Raw genomic sequence first — 15207 nt, forward strand, 5'->3', positions numbered from 1 at the left:
GTACGTGCTCTACATACACACTCGTGCGCTTATGTCAGTTCCTGTCCTGCCGTTGCCTCTGCTTCTGCCTCTGCCTCTGCCTCTGCCTCTGTCTCTGCCTCTGCCTCTGTCTCTGCCGCTGCCACTACCTCTGCTGCTACCGTTGTTACGACTACCGCTGTGTGCCACCGCTGAGAAAGAGAGCGACAGACGCGAAGAGAAAGAAAGAACGGGAACGGGTGAGATAGAGACCGTGGCCACATGAACACGCAGAAAGAGAAAGAGCGAATGAAAGCCGGTGAAGGAGAAGGAGAAGATACAAGGGCGAAGGATAATAAGAGGGAATGAGAGACGCGGATGTAAAGGGTGAGAAGGGAGGAAGCAGAGGCTACGCTGGAGGGTAGGCGAAGCCACCTAGCTATCCTATGGCACCTATACACGCGCTACCGGGGACACCAACGTCTAACGTCGTTATAAACATTAACGGAGCGGCTCAATATTCCCCGGACCTTGCATCCCCTGCGTCTACCTCCGGTCCATCTCCCTTCTAGACCAACCTCCACCTCTTTGCGCTCTACCTATCTCGGACGTTCGTCCATGGCTATGTCGCCTATCTATGCTCTTCGGACCTTTCGATTCGCAAATCTCCGACAAGACTCCCTGTCTCTAGCCATTCCGTTACGGATTCTTACGCGTTCTCGTCCGTCCGTGCTCCGTGTCAATTACGCGCGTTAACCGAACATCGCTAAGAGTATTCATATACAGATCGAACGAAAGTAGATACGCAGGTCGTAGATCACAGGCGACCACGCCGCGTTACCACGTCGAGCGAAAAATCGATCTCGTTCGATAGACTCGAAAGCCGTCCGCGTTACGGCGCAAAGACGGAGAACGAAGTTTAGCCGAAATCGTGAAATTGGATTTGCTCTGTATTTTAAAGATCGATTTCGGCAAGAGAGACGAGCGAGAAGGGCGGTCGGTCCGTCGAGCGAATTCGTACGCGAGGGTTCGTGCGCTGATTACCGTTAATTGCGGTTGATATGGAGGAACGAAGGGACGTACGACACCCTCGACCATTTCGATCGGATTAGCGACACCGATCGGAATCGTCGTGAACGGGGACGCCTCGTATCCCGTTTATAAACCGCGCTTCCGTTCGATTCATTTTCCGAAACGAATCCACGACGTAATAATTTCGAACGCGCATCGTTCGAAAACAACGTCGAAACGAAAGTCGCGATTTCCATATATCTGAAACTGTGACTACACGTACGTGCATATACATATACGTACACGTATAGTTGTTCTTCGTTGCAGTATCGTACGGTTTCACGTTGCATGCGGCACGTGTAATTTAGCTTCGCATGGCATCGCTACAGAGGGAATTCGTCTAGTTCGTACGTTCAACAAGTATCCATCCCTCCTCCACCTTCGGCGGCTCTACTTCCTGCCCGTGTCTGCAGTTAGATCGCAAAGTGGCCCCGCGTTCTTTTTAACCAGACCGACGGCTGGTTATTTTTCGCGTGCGAGAATCGAACGGAAAGCCGCGTTTCCTTGGTAGCAGGTGCGCTGTACTTTTTCCCATAGCACGATGGGTAATAAGGGATTAGTCATCGGTGATCGTCGATCAACGTTAACGCGGCCATCGGTTGGTTCGAAGTCTCCGGCGCGATATGTCAAAGTTGGATATTATATTGACGTATCGACGTCTCGATGCTGTCCACGACCAGCTAGCCAATTAACGGGCTTTCTTGTTTTTCCGGCAAACACTCGTAAATCTCGACGGATCTGTCCACTCGATTTAGTCCTCTTCTGCCGTGTCGTGGGTCGTTCGCATCTTTGTTCATGTTGTACGCGCTCTTCCCCACGACGACGTACAATTAATATCGTTGTTCGAGAGGTTGTCCCCGCTCGACAAATATTTAACATGCTACGGCCATCCTAAACTTAATTGGCACGCGTTTGCTCTGCTCCGTTTGCCTTTGCTTGTTCTATCGCGGCGAATCATTGCGTCACACGTTCGTTGCACCTGTGTATGCGCGGTAAGATCCTTCGAAGGTACGACGTTTGGAAAAAGGAAATTCCACTTGTCCAAGCTTTTCCAAATAGTTACAGATTTTAGAGTTACGGATGCCAGAGAAAAAGGTTCGGGTCGATGGTACGCGCGGTCGAATAATCGAGGATAATCGATCGACGAGTGGTATCGTTCCGATGAATGAACGAATCGACTCGCGTTCCTTTCAACCAGTTCCAAAGGGAGGACGCGAAAAGAAAAGGCGTTCGTCGAAGAGGCAAGCTTTTCCCTATAACTCGAGAGTTCCGCTATCTCGTTACAAATCGAATTTTAGTCACGTCAAAAGTAAACGATCCGCCTAGATCCGCGCGTTAAGCGATCAGGTCGCGAGAAGCGTGTTTCGAGCCGGATGGAAATCTCATTTGGTAGTTTTCTCCGTTTAATAAGACGAGAAGGAGACGAGAGAAAGAGTGAAAGAGAGAGAGAGAGAGGGAGAGAGAGATTGAGAGAAAGATAGAGAGAGAACGAGAAAAGACGGGAGACAGGGTGTAGGGAGACGGAGCCACGAGGTCGCTGCCGGTTCGCAGACTTCGGAAAGGGGAAACGGAAAGGGCGCAACAAGGCCGGGGGTAGAGGCAGCGGAGGGCGTCCGGACGAGGGAGGAGGACGAAGTGGAGGAAGAGGATGAGGCGGAGGAGGGAGGGAGGTAGCAATGGGGTGGCGGTGGATGGTTGGAAGTAAGCAGGGGTGGGTAACGGGCCGGGGAGGACGGGAGAGGGAGGCAGAGGGCGGCGGAGGGTCGGCCAGGACTGGGAGGCGAAGTGTCGTCGTCCGAATAACGGCCAAGCGGCATCGACCGATCTTCCTACCCCTAGCTCGTACGAAGCGTCAACTTGTTTCCCTTCTGTTCCGCGAATATCGGACCTTCAATTTGCCCGGTGCGGTTCGCTTACGCGATGCACTGCCCTTTACGCGTAATCCATACACGGTCCGTCAGTTGTCCCATCGATATCGTTCCCGTCCTCGTTCCCATTCCCAGTCCCGTACCTGTTCCCGTTCCCATTCCCGTTCACGCGTTCTCTTCCTTCCTTTCTATGCTACTGTTCGCTTAACTTTGAAAAAAAAAGTTACTTCACGGATACCCACGGCTTTCTTTCTTTCTTCTTTTCTCTTCTATTTCGCGTTTCACTTTAGTTACACGACTAGACGCGGCAAGGAAGATGCCACGATGTCTTTGATGTTGCCGTTTATTTCGTTTCGTTATTTCGTACATACAGCGCACAGTTTTCAGACTACACGGATAACCTATGGAAAGTTACGAGGACGACGACGACACTCACTTCTGCATCAAATGCCATCTGACGATACACGGCCTCGACAATTACGTACGACATCGTCAATCCGGATGCCGGCCACGGGACGACAGGAACGTAGCCGCGCGTGTATCACCCACGACGCCCGCTTCACCGACCACCGTTTTCTATCCGGAGATACTGAACGCGGACGCGTTCTTCAGTTCGCTGGAGCTACAGAGTAGCTCCAAGTCGAATCCTCGAAAGGCATCCGGTTTGCTCGAGGAAAGTAGGAAGTTCAAGAAGGACGACAAAAGGAAAAAAAGTCTGAAATCGCAAGTGGACGCGGACGAATCGCCGGTAAAAGAGAAGCTTCACAATATGTTGCCCGGAGTTTCGGAGCTCGAAAACCCGACCGACCATCTCTGCATGCCATCTCTCGTTGGATTTCCCGATATCGTTCCGTCCACGTCCAATAAGCCTACGATTGCGAGCAACCGAAACAAATTAAGTCAATCGATGAGCAACGTCGCCACGAACATCGACAGCGGTGGATTTTCGGTGAAGCCCGAGCCGGAAAATTCCTTGGAAGGTCTGATGACGTCTCAGGAATCCAAGCAGTCGGATAGAAAACGACAGGAAGAATCGCAAAGGATCGAACAGGCTCATCAAACGTGGTTGGAATACACGATGTTGGCCGAGCTGGTGTCGAACAACGAAAACAAGGATCTGACCAGATACGAGTACGAATATCAACAGGACGAGGATTCGGAGGACGATATATTGGAGGAAGATTTGGGGGAGGATGACTCTTACTTCGAGTCTGACGATGGGGAAGATCGAGAACGTCCACCGCGTGGCCACATCGGTGGCAAATGGAAGCCAGAATTGGACGATCTTCCTCAAAATATGTCTCAACTTCAGGACGACGACGTGGAGCCCGAAGACGAACATCAAGAACATCCGCCGCCGACTTATACAGGGGGCAAGTGGCGACCCTCGGACGCCTCGCAGGTACGTAATCGTCGAAATTGTTTTATCAGACGCGCAACTGTCGCGCCTATCTATCTGCTATCTGCTAACTTTTCCGAGCCTTCTGTTACGCGTATTAAAAATACGCCCACGAAGCGTTACGAACGAAAGCTGTGGTTTTCAAAAATTTCCACTGGCATCTCGTAGAAGGCAGAAGAGTACGAGACTAAGAGCAACGTCGGACAACCATCGCCAGGACACACACGAGGGAAATGGGTACCGGGCGCGCAAACGGATATCGAATCAGGATATTGGTGCAGTCCTTGCGGCAGGAAACTTGCCTCTCGATTGGTCTACAACAGGCATCTTCTCTCTGATTTGCACGCTAGAAGGAGCATCCGAGAAATCGATGGCGTTCTTTGCCCGCCGCGTGCCGCCAACTTGCACGCACTGAAAAAATCATCGACTCGTAATCAGGTAACGATCTCGATCTTTATCCTTTCGTCTCGTTGCTTCTTCGATCGGTTCCAACTTTCTCTACCTCCTTTACCTTTTTCCTTCTTTCAGTTCCTTCGGTTTCTTTTTTATTATATTCTTTACTTTTTTCCTTCTTATTACCTCGTTTAGTTGTATGCCCGTGTCTTTTTTTCACCCCTTATATGTATATATATAAATACATATGGGAGAAATTTAGACGACTGTAGAAAACTGACGGATATGCTTGTCTGACAGAAAACTAAACAAGCGGGGGAAACGAAAGAAGCGAAGAAAAGTTTGCGAAAACGAGAAAAGGAAATACTTTGTTGCGAAATGTGCCATGCCCGAGTGAGAAGAACGCAAATGGGCAAGCATTTGCTCTCTCATTATCACTGCCGCGTGGCAGGTGTAAATCCTTGCGGCCCACGGGCGCGTCGCTTTTTACTAGAAAATATGGCGAATGTGGTTCGGCAGTGCACTTTTCAGTGTTTCTCTTGTCGTTTTTACTGTAACACGGAGGAAACATTCCTGCGTCATTGGCGATCCGATCTCCATGCAAAAACGCTCGACCAGGTATTCTCTCTACGTTACGATCTCGATTTACGAGTACAATGGAACTCCTTTCGTATAAATTCTGTCTATTTCTATCTAGTATCTACTTATTTAAAAAATGCTCGACGATATTGTCTCGTCTCGTCGATTCTCTGTTTCCAGATCGCCGGCAGTTACAGATGCACTCCTTGCGACTTTTGGTGCGAGGACAACGAAACGATGGAAGCGCATCTGGTCGATTCGAGTCATCGCGACGTTGTTTCCATGATGAATGGTTCGGTACCGATCAGGATAGGTCGTCAGCGAGCTCTGACTTGCGGCGGTTGCGATCGTCGATTCCGTTATAATTTGCAACTTCGATTGCACATCAAGGAAACCGGCCACGAAGAGAGTTTGACCGCGACGGACGAATATCAACAGCGAATCAAATGCAATCTGTGCCCGCAAATAGTTCGATCGTTGGTGGCACTTCAGCGTCACCAGTTGTCTTCCCACGTCACGAAGATCGAGAAGCACGAGACGAACGATTCGTCCCAGCCAACGCCTTATTTCTGTTCCTTCTGCTCGATGAACTTTGCCACTGCTCGAGAAGCCGTATTACATCGAAGAACGTCCAGTCACAAGGAGATGGTGAAGGCTCGGAAAAGCAACGAAGGCCCGTCGACGTCCACGGTTCGCCAGTGTCCTCATTGCAAGCAGAAGCAGACGAATTTGTCGGAGCACAAGACACACCTTCTCGATAGTCACCCCGAGCTTTGTTACAGGTAAGAGAATCGAAGTGGCGATAATACGCATTCAAGAGTCCTTAGTTCAAATATTCTATCTCTTACTTCGAAGTCGAAAGAGAGTAAAGTTTTATCTAGAAGCCGTAACTGTACGATATGATATTGCTCGAAGGGTAGGAAACACGGAAAACTTGAAATATTTCGTTGGCGTATGTATTTCGAGAAATGAAAACATTCTGGATGGGATGCTTCGGTTAAAACGGACAATACCGTAGACAGAAACGATATAACGAGCTGGTAAAATCAACGATATGCTAAAGTCAGTGGGGATTGATAATTAGGACGCGAAGTGTCAAGACGTTTCGTACAATACGCGCGACGCGTTGATGAAAAATTTCTGCGATTGTTGAAATATTTCCGCGAACCGTCGTACATGTACCTGATCGATGTTTACAGATGTCCCAAATGCGGTACGTTGTTTGCCCTCTCGCAAGACGTGACGAGGCACACGAGGGAAAACAAGTGCCATGACTCAAACGATGAATCGAATAAAACGAAAACAGCGGACGCGAGAGACGAATGGAAATGCAACAGCTGTAGCTTCTCGACCAACATTCAGGCGGAATTTATCTTCCACGAAGCTCTTCACGCCGGGATCGTACGAAACGATAACGAAGACGAGAACTCTGGCAAATCATCGGCGAAGTATTCTTGCCCCGTCTGCAAGAAGGCATTCACGAAAGTGTCATTACGGAATCACATCAGAAGCCACACCGGAGAGCGTCCGTTTCCGTGTGCCAAGTGTCTCGTGCCCTTTTCCAGGAGATCCGACCTAAACGCCCATCAGAAAGAGTGCACGGCTTCGACATCGTCGGGATGGTCGGAAGGTTTGGGACGGAAACGCAGCTTTGTTTGTTCCGAGTGCAACAGCGCCTTCTACACAAAGTAAGTACCGTTTTATTTAACGCTATTCTGCCGTGTTGAGTCGAGAAAGCGTATCTGCGACTCTCGTTTAAATCGAGTCATGCCAGATAGCAGGAAAATATTTTATCTACACTGATACGGAAGATATAACAGTGTTTATGCTTCGGATGTCTGTGCGTTAAATCGATGCCCGGTTGTCGCTAAAAGTCAACTTTTCTTAAAAAGGCTCCTTCGACCTATCCGACCTGTTCGAATTAATACGGCGAAATTGTCGGAATGTTGGATTTTACAGCGAGTTCTCGATCATATAGTATACGCGTGTCCGTACGTTTCTTAACGATAAATCGTCCGAGAACTTTCAACTTTTAGACGTTGCGTTCTATTTTTTCGTACGTAACGCGATGAGAAAGGAAGTAAGTACATGCACGTTGAGACGTCATGTTGCGAATAATTTATCCTTCTGTTCCTCAAACCCGAGATATTATATTCATCTAGAATGGTAAAAACGGCAACAGCTCTTTACCAGCTATCTGAAGCATAAATATTCGCTCGGATCTCCATCATCCGCGTGAAAATGAAAATAAGATCTGGTCGACTATCACGCACCCAGTTATCCATACGAATTCTCAGTCCCACACTATTTACAGCGAATATCGGCACGCTTCGAAGAAGCTGTCTCTGTCCGGATGAAAATTATCGTGCGATTAATAATCTTAAACGATCGTTCGAAAATGGCGCGTAAAAGTAATTGCTCGGGCACGTTCTTCGTGTACGAAAGCTCTGGATGGCTCGTATGACGTATAGCAAACGTTGTATCGTGACAACAATGGGTTTAACGTAGAAAACTTGCTGCATTATCCGGCTAACAAAAGGATCGCATTTATCACGGGATTTCCAGTTAGGTACAATTATATCGCATCGATCGTAGATCGGTAGGTCGTCGAACGAACCGTGACCGCGTTCGATGCAAACCGCTCTGTACTTCGCTACCTTTCACCGAGCTATTTATCTTTCGTCGAGTTACCTTTGCGAGTGCGTTAACATCGACGCGAGAGTAATATCGTAAATATTCTAGGCTACGCCCCAAAAGTGGGCATCGCTGCTTACTCGAAAGTAGCCTGAATCGAAATACAGAAGGCTGTTTCCCCTCGTATCGTATGTATCGTTACGTAGTCGCGACACCGCGTAGATCTCGTATCGCCGTTGGTAAATGTTCGCCTTGTTACGAAGCCGGTATGGATCAAATTTTATTATAGCTAAGATATCGGGCCGCGAACGCGTACAACTGCTATTCGCTACATTTTCCATTAATATTGTCCCGAGTAATGATCATATTAATTTTATAATCACGATAATCGCGTGATCGAAGACCGCGGTTAAAATATACGTTACGACACGTGTTCCCATCTTGCATAACACAGAGTTTTCGATCTCTCCGTTTAATTAAACGAGTGTTTTGTCGTTTTCTTGGATCGTTTTGAAGAATACCGATAACGTTAGTCGCTCAGACTGATGTTACGAGAACGAACGTAACGCAACGACTAAACCTTCTGACAACGAGATCAGAAACGAACTTATCGATAAAACGAAAGAAGCATCGTTGAACGAAAGAAGCCTAACCCTTTTGAATTCCAGTTAAGTATAATTCTGAACTTAAGGGACTCGACGTTGAGAGCGGAAGAAAACGCTCGCTTATCGTAACGCAAATATTACAGCGTCTTCGAGACGAGGGACCACCGTGCTGCACCGTGGCTATGAGCTCGACTTCCGTTCTAAGTAAAGGGTGTTGCGTTCGCGGATAAAAAGTGCAGGACAATAAAAGCCGGGCTCGCGTGCTGAAACCACGAAACGTTCGCGGGTTCTCGTAGTAAAAGTGTCCTCGCTGCATAACTATAAAATAAAAGACCGTGTCCATGGACAAGGGTAGCGAGAGACGAGAGGGAGAGGCGAGTGGCCGAAGAAAGTACGGAGATGGAACGGAAAACTCTGGAGAGCGGGTGAGGAGGGGTGGTGGGTGTGGAGGAACGAGAGTAAACCGTGGCGCGAGAAGGAACTCGGCTCGCTCTCTGCCACCGGTTCGTATTAACATCTCATAGTGGCCTGTAAGCCCACGGGTCATTCTAGCATTTAATGGGCTTGCATTATGGCCCGTGCAAGTATGCGTCCTACCGGCGCGCGCGTCCACCAGTACCAACCTACGTAACTAGAAACTTGTACTCGCTAATGCTTCGTTACACTAGCGAAATTACTAGCGCGGATTAACGCCCCGTGGGTCCTATTAAAAATGCGATCGAATCCAATCCCGCTAATGCCAATTTACGCTGCGGAGGTCGCGCGACTCGAAGGACCACGGATAGGAGGCAATGCCGGAACGACGTGGACGAATCGTCGATACCTTTAGCAGATGCTCGAGGTGGACCATGGCGATACGTATTTAACGATGCTATTTGAATCGGGTTGAAGAATCGATAGCTATTGCGTATAGCGTAGGTAATATTTCAGCATCTAAAAAGCAACGAGGAAAAGCTCATAGAAACCCATATCGGCCCTTGGCGTTGATAGCGGCACAACTCGAACAGTTTCGAATTTTGCTTACGTTCGATAGAAGGTCTGCGTTGTGTTTCTATATTTATCGTGATATAATTTTATTATAATTTGGCATAATCGATATAGATTACATTGTAATTGTAATTTTAGAACGTTGTGATTCCATCAGTTTTGCGCGAAAGGGGAAAATTATTTCTTCAAACTTATTTCATCAATCTGGTGTCAGTTTTACAGCGATATTCGCTCATCTTCGGCTGTTTTACGACGCCACAAGTGCAAGATTATACTGGTTTCGCGAATAGTGGCGTATCTTGCGTCAAGTCGGCCTTATAACGTCGTTGAAACGACTCACGAAGATTCCTTCGTGAATTTTAAAAAGCCTCTCTTTCGAAATTCACATTGTCCGAGTTGCGCCACTATCACTGCCAAGCAGCGATGTGACGTCTCATTCGATGTTATTCGACGAGATTCTTTAAATATCGCCCACGTGTCACCACGGACACCTTCCATATTTTAATAAAAGTATAACACGCGAACGTAACGAAGTACAACAGGCATTTACAAAGAGCTTCGTGAGTTAGGTTAATTGCGCGCGGAGATACGTGTATCGCGATACGCGTATGATAGATATCAATGGTACATGTACCGCTTATAGGAACGTTCGTACGACGATTCTCATGAGATACAGTGTCGCGATACTGATTTTGCGTATCTTGAGCTGCTCGGTTACCGGTGACTTTACTCGCATGGAACAGGCAGATGAAGTTATGATTTTAATAACTTCGATAACTATCGGATCTTAAGATTTACCTCATCCTTTCACGAACGTCTTCATATTTATGAAGTAATTAATAGAATAATACCTTGTAATAAGTACTTGCTGCATCTTATTTTACAAGATTAATGAGCACAGTTACCAGTTAAAGGTGTGGTATTATGATATTCAAAGTCACTTAGTCTTCAAACTGGATCAGTAACTGAAAAATGTTATTCTACGTATATACCTGCTTTTATCTGCTTTTACAAAAAAAAAAAAGAAAAAAAGAAAAAAAAAGAACAATCGACAAAGAATCGTACGTTTTACCGAATTCCAGCGAATCTTAGAGAAAATCTGCGCCAATACTTTTCTTCGTTACGTGATACGTAAATCTGAATACTATGGAGGAAAGTTAGCGTTCGTAGGTTCCCGCGACTAAACATCACCGTACACAGAACCGGAGACATTTCTCTGGCGCGTCGTCGATGCCGGTATTAAACCATTGGCCGAGCGATCGCTATAAAGCAAATGTTAACACGTATGCTCGCTCGTTCACCCGGCTCGATTTCCTCGTCCCTTTTTCGCTCCCTCCTTGATCGTTCCTTCCGTTCGGTTCTCGTCGTTCTTGCCACTCGTGCTATCCCGTCTCGTACACGCGTTACCTTCTCAAATCTAGCCGTGTCTTCGTGCCGAATAGTCGGTGAGAAGTCTCCGCGTCTCCGCCCGAAACGACAAGGGTTTCGCTTAATGTCACGATTCCGGCCATTTCCAGGGATTAGGCACCCCTATAGTCGTTCCTACTATATCCCTCGCGATCTTTTCCGCAGTCCACGCATAGCGTTTCGATACAGGTTCGATCGAGTGTTCGCGATACGCTCTCGATCGCGGTTAAGATCTTCGGATTCGAACGAAAGTCGAAGGACCGTGTATTTCGAGAATAGCTGTTCGTGGCCGTGCGAAGCGAAAAGAACGAACCACATTAATTGTACAGCGAGTCATTGATCGATACGGTGTGGCAGGTCAATACGCTTTGGAGATAGCGAGTTGTTCGTAGCGGAAAGCTGGTAGCAAAAGAGACGAATTTTCGTGGATTTATACATCGTTGAATAATACGTGGTTCGTTCACTCTCAGTGACCTGCTGTAACGTGTAACTTTACTTTTTCAGAAACTATCCTCTGTCACACATCTGGCGACGAGCGTTATCTCGTCGTATACGTTGACGTTACGTATGCATTGCTTTTTATTCTATAAGGCGTGCTCGTTGCAAGAACGTGAAAAATTCTTTTCCACGTCGAGACTAACCGACTGACCTGGTTCCATCGTAAATTCGACTCGTCTATCGGGAAAGTTTCCGCAACAGTGTCTTGCCGCTCGATCATTGTCCGCTGTCAGAGGCACAAAGCAGGCGCGTACCTAGAGCCGCGCGTCATATTTCGACCGCAGGTTGTTAAAACTTCCGGTCGGGCCACGTTGATTAGGACTTTCTCCGGCTTCATTTACGCCAAGAATCGAGGGCAAGGCGAGCGTCGGTTGCGCGTCAGTTGTCGACAATGTCGAATCCAAACTCTGTCTCCGTTTTGCCGAGCAAACGGAGACAATCTAGCAAGAGGCGTTCCACAAACTTGCTAGGTTCTCGGGGATGCAACAAACTGTTATCATCGATTATACGAAGCTAGCGTTTCGTACGTTTTGCTCGGTCTCAATTTCGAAAGTTTTCAATGTCGTTCGTTCGGTTCTGGACGTGTGTTTCGTTACGAGATACCGGAGGAAATTGCGAGGGATCGGTCGAGAACGTGACACCGGTAAGGAACGAGATAAAAGAAGAAGATCGAAAAATGGAAGAGCACGAGGCGGGTAGCGGCTGCAAGAACTAAAAGAAGGAAGAATAGGAAGAAGGAAAGCGAGGAATGGCGCGGCGAACGGGCAAGAACGGAGGGAAGAAGGGTTGGATAGAAGGAAGGAAGGAAGGAAGGAAGGAAGGAAGGAAGGAAGGAAGGAAGGAAGGAAGAAGAGAAGAGAGATAATTACGAGAAGACGGGCAGCTCCCGCGCATTCGATCGCCTAACCAATTCTCGGAATAAGCGGGCAATTCTCGATGTATGCGCATATTCAAGATAGTATGTTACATACGCGAGCTACTGACCGTACGTTTCGTTCGTTCCACCCTCGGGCCCTCCGCCTCTCGTACCGCGCGGCCTTTTCTCCTCGTCGTGCTCTGGTCAGTCCTTTCCAGCGTTCTACCCACCGGCAACCCTCTCGTTTCTGCCTGACGATGTGTACGCCAGTTCCCCAGAGGTATTTACATATATGGACCGCGGCGTGGCGCGCGCGTATCTTTTATCTTCCGTAGCAGTAATGGCGCGTCCACCTCCTTCGTAGCCGGTCAGGTAAACGCCGTAAAGATAGGCATACTGGGTGAGATTGGCGTAACCTCGCTGCCTGTTGACGTTTCACCGGATCACTTTCCCGATACTATTTACGAACGAAAGCTTCTCGCACGGTAGTTGGTTTCGCGGGGTAGAAACGACGCGTTTTCATCTTCGCGGCTATTAGCTCGTTCGATCGTTACGCCGACTTCCGTAATCGCTGAATGAATTCGAGTGGATCGAGGATACACGTCCATTTGGTCAGCGTTGATTTTAATTCGGTTAAGTTTGATTTACGCGTGTAAATGACGGAGTTTGTTTCGCAGAGGGACGACAACGAAGAAACAGGGGATTTCCGAATAGAACGAACGTAGTGTCCGAGACACCGACGAAACGAATAGCGAATTAACCGATCTGCCCCCGGTTAATGGATCAAAGTTATACCGATCGTTCGAACGATCGTCTTAATCGTCGTATTCGAAACGGAAAAGGAAACTCGAAACTCTGATAGATTGGCCGTCGTATCGTAGAGGGAATGTAAAAAGTAGGGGATTACTGGATCCGAGATAATGACAAAACAGAGTAGGAAGCTTCGCACGGTTAATTCGAACGCGAGGCATGTTCGAATTGAAGCGGTACATAAATCTCCGATCATCGTAAATTTCGAGGGGCCGAAGAGAGCGAAGAGAATGGAGAATCGGCGGCGAACCCTTCTCGTCTCTTATCCTACCATTGTCTGGACGGTGTGCGTGAGTGTATCGTTTTCTCTCACCTCCATTGGCGCTGCTAATGAGGCACGGTGTCGTCTTTACGGATCACCCCGTAGGCACCCTTAAACATCCGGCCTGCTGAATCCTACGAGGGATTGTCCGCGCTGCCGGAGAGCAAAACGGCGGAGACCTGGCTCGAGCTGGCCTCGCGAGAGAAAAGAAAGAGGAGGAAAGATTTCTGCATGCCCCCCTGAGGAACAATGCGACGACGCTGTTGCACCGCATTCGTCGCATTGAAATGTATTAGTGAGGTGTCTCTCCGGTGCGCGCATTGTGTCGCAAGAACGCGCCTGTGTACGAACGTACGTACGTTAAGCATGGGTTTTCTTCGTTCCTATGTGGTGGCAATGGTGGTCGGTAGCGATGGTACGCGGTGTGGTATGGTTTGGTATGGTGGCACGCGGTAAGCACGGCCCCCGTATGCAGACAGTTTAGCGGTGACCGCCCCGCGAGTCCAGTTGTCGCGTGAAATATTGCGATTCATAAAATAAAACAGGCCTGCGGTCGAGGACGCGTAGATATAGCCGCAGGCCGCTAACCCAGACCTAACCCGCCCCTCTGTCTCTCTTTTTCTCTCCATCCCTTTACAAGCTCTTTTCGAAACGCCGCATCCCCCCGAGCCTCCGTCCACCGTTTTTTCTTCTCCGTCCTTCTGTTGTTCGTTTGCTCGTTTGGCCGGCCGTCTTTTAACTTCTCCGCGCGTCTATCCATTCGTAAAATACATGCACTCACGCACACAAAAAAAGAAGGAATAAATAAATTATATATATATATAGGTAGGATAAACGAAGCAAAGAATCATTGGACTTTCTTTTTGTCCACCATCGACGACGCTTCGTTCGACGTTCTTTTCGGCTTTCATCGTCATTGGCGTTGACTCGGCGGGCCAAGGTGCAAATACATTGGGAAACCACGAGCATCGCAACTAGATCTAACGAGGGAAATTTTTCGGTATCGCGTCGCAGCACGCCACGGGTCGCTGTTCTCGATAAGTTTGGCGCGCGGTGTGCGGTGCTGTACGATGCGGTGCGGTGTAGTACGGTGCGGTACGGTGAACACGAATACTCCGTGAAAGCCGCTTCAGCGCGTTCTCGTAATGCGGTAACGAGGGAAGAAGGCGAATCCAGAAGCGAAATAAAAAATACGGTCCGCTCTCCGGAGCAGCGAGTTGTTTTATTTAATTAAAATTTTTTCCACGAGCCCGAGACTGGCGTAAAGGCTGGAAGAGTAACGAATGGCTGAGAACGCGGATATCCGCGTAGAAATTCGGCTCGTAATCTCTGGTAAGGTTATCCTCGATAACGAAGAACTCGCGATCTTCCCCTAACGAATGATCGTCTCCGGTGAACGAGAAGGCAGAAACGTCGACGTACGTTACGGTTAAGACGCTCCTCCGTTCCGGAGATTCCTCCTTTTCCACCGACGAAATTAGCGGAGGACATGTTTATTGTAAATGAATCCTACTCCGGGAGCGGCTCGTGGAAGACTGCTACATGTTCTAGGGGGTGGCGAATCGGAGAGACGAAGACGGAGGTAAAGAGAGAGGAAGATGCGGGGAGGGTAGTTTGGAGGGCGCGCGCGCTCGCTGCTCCGATTTATGCGCCCGTTACCGAGCCCTCTGGCGCAATTAAGCTCGCGTTATAATATTGTTGTTTATTCTGAGCCTCGGCTGCGAAGCGTTAACCACCCCTCCGCTCCGTGCCCACGTTGGCTCTACTGGCAACAACCAACCCTACGATCCCCTAATCTCCCTGACGCGGCAGCTAGAATCTCTCGCTCTATCCCATTTCCTTTTCCAGTTCCTACCATCCTCCCTCCCTCCCCCCCCCCC

At 48.5% G+C, this 15207-nt stretch overlaps 1 protein-coding gene across 1 annotated transcript in view; it reads left to right on the forward strand.

Moving 5' to 3' along the window:
• Nucleotides 1-15207, forward strand: part of LOC100743404 (zinc finger protein 808) — a 39409-nt gene that overhangs the window by 7286 nt on the left and 16916 nt on the right. Inside the window, exons 2-6 of the mRNA XM_024371892.2 lie at nucleotides 3285-4299; nucleotides 4465-4734; nucleotides 4990-5307; nucleotides 5449-6050; nucleotides 6468-6956. Of these exons, the coding sequence (XP_024227660.1) occupies nucleotides 3301-4299; nucleotides 4465-4734; nucleotides 4990-5307; nucleotides 5449-6050; nucleotides 6468-6956 (2678 nt within the window). The 5' untranslated portion in view covers nucleotides 3285-3300. The remainder of the gene's footprint in view (nucleotides 1-3284; nucleotides 4300-4464; nucleotides 4735-4989; nucleotides 5308-5448; nucleotides 6051-6467; nucleotides 6957-15207) is intronic.

The sequence above is a fragment of the Bombus impatiens genome, unplaced genomic scaffold (genome assembly GCF_000188095.3).
Source record: "Bombus impatiens unplaced genomic scaffold, BIMP_2.2 scf_2222, whole genome shotgun sequence".
NCBI lineage: Eukaryota > Metazoa > Arthropoda > Insecta > Hymenoptera > Apidae > Bombus > Bombus impatiens.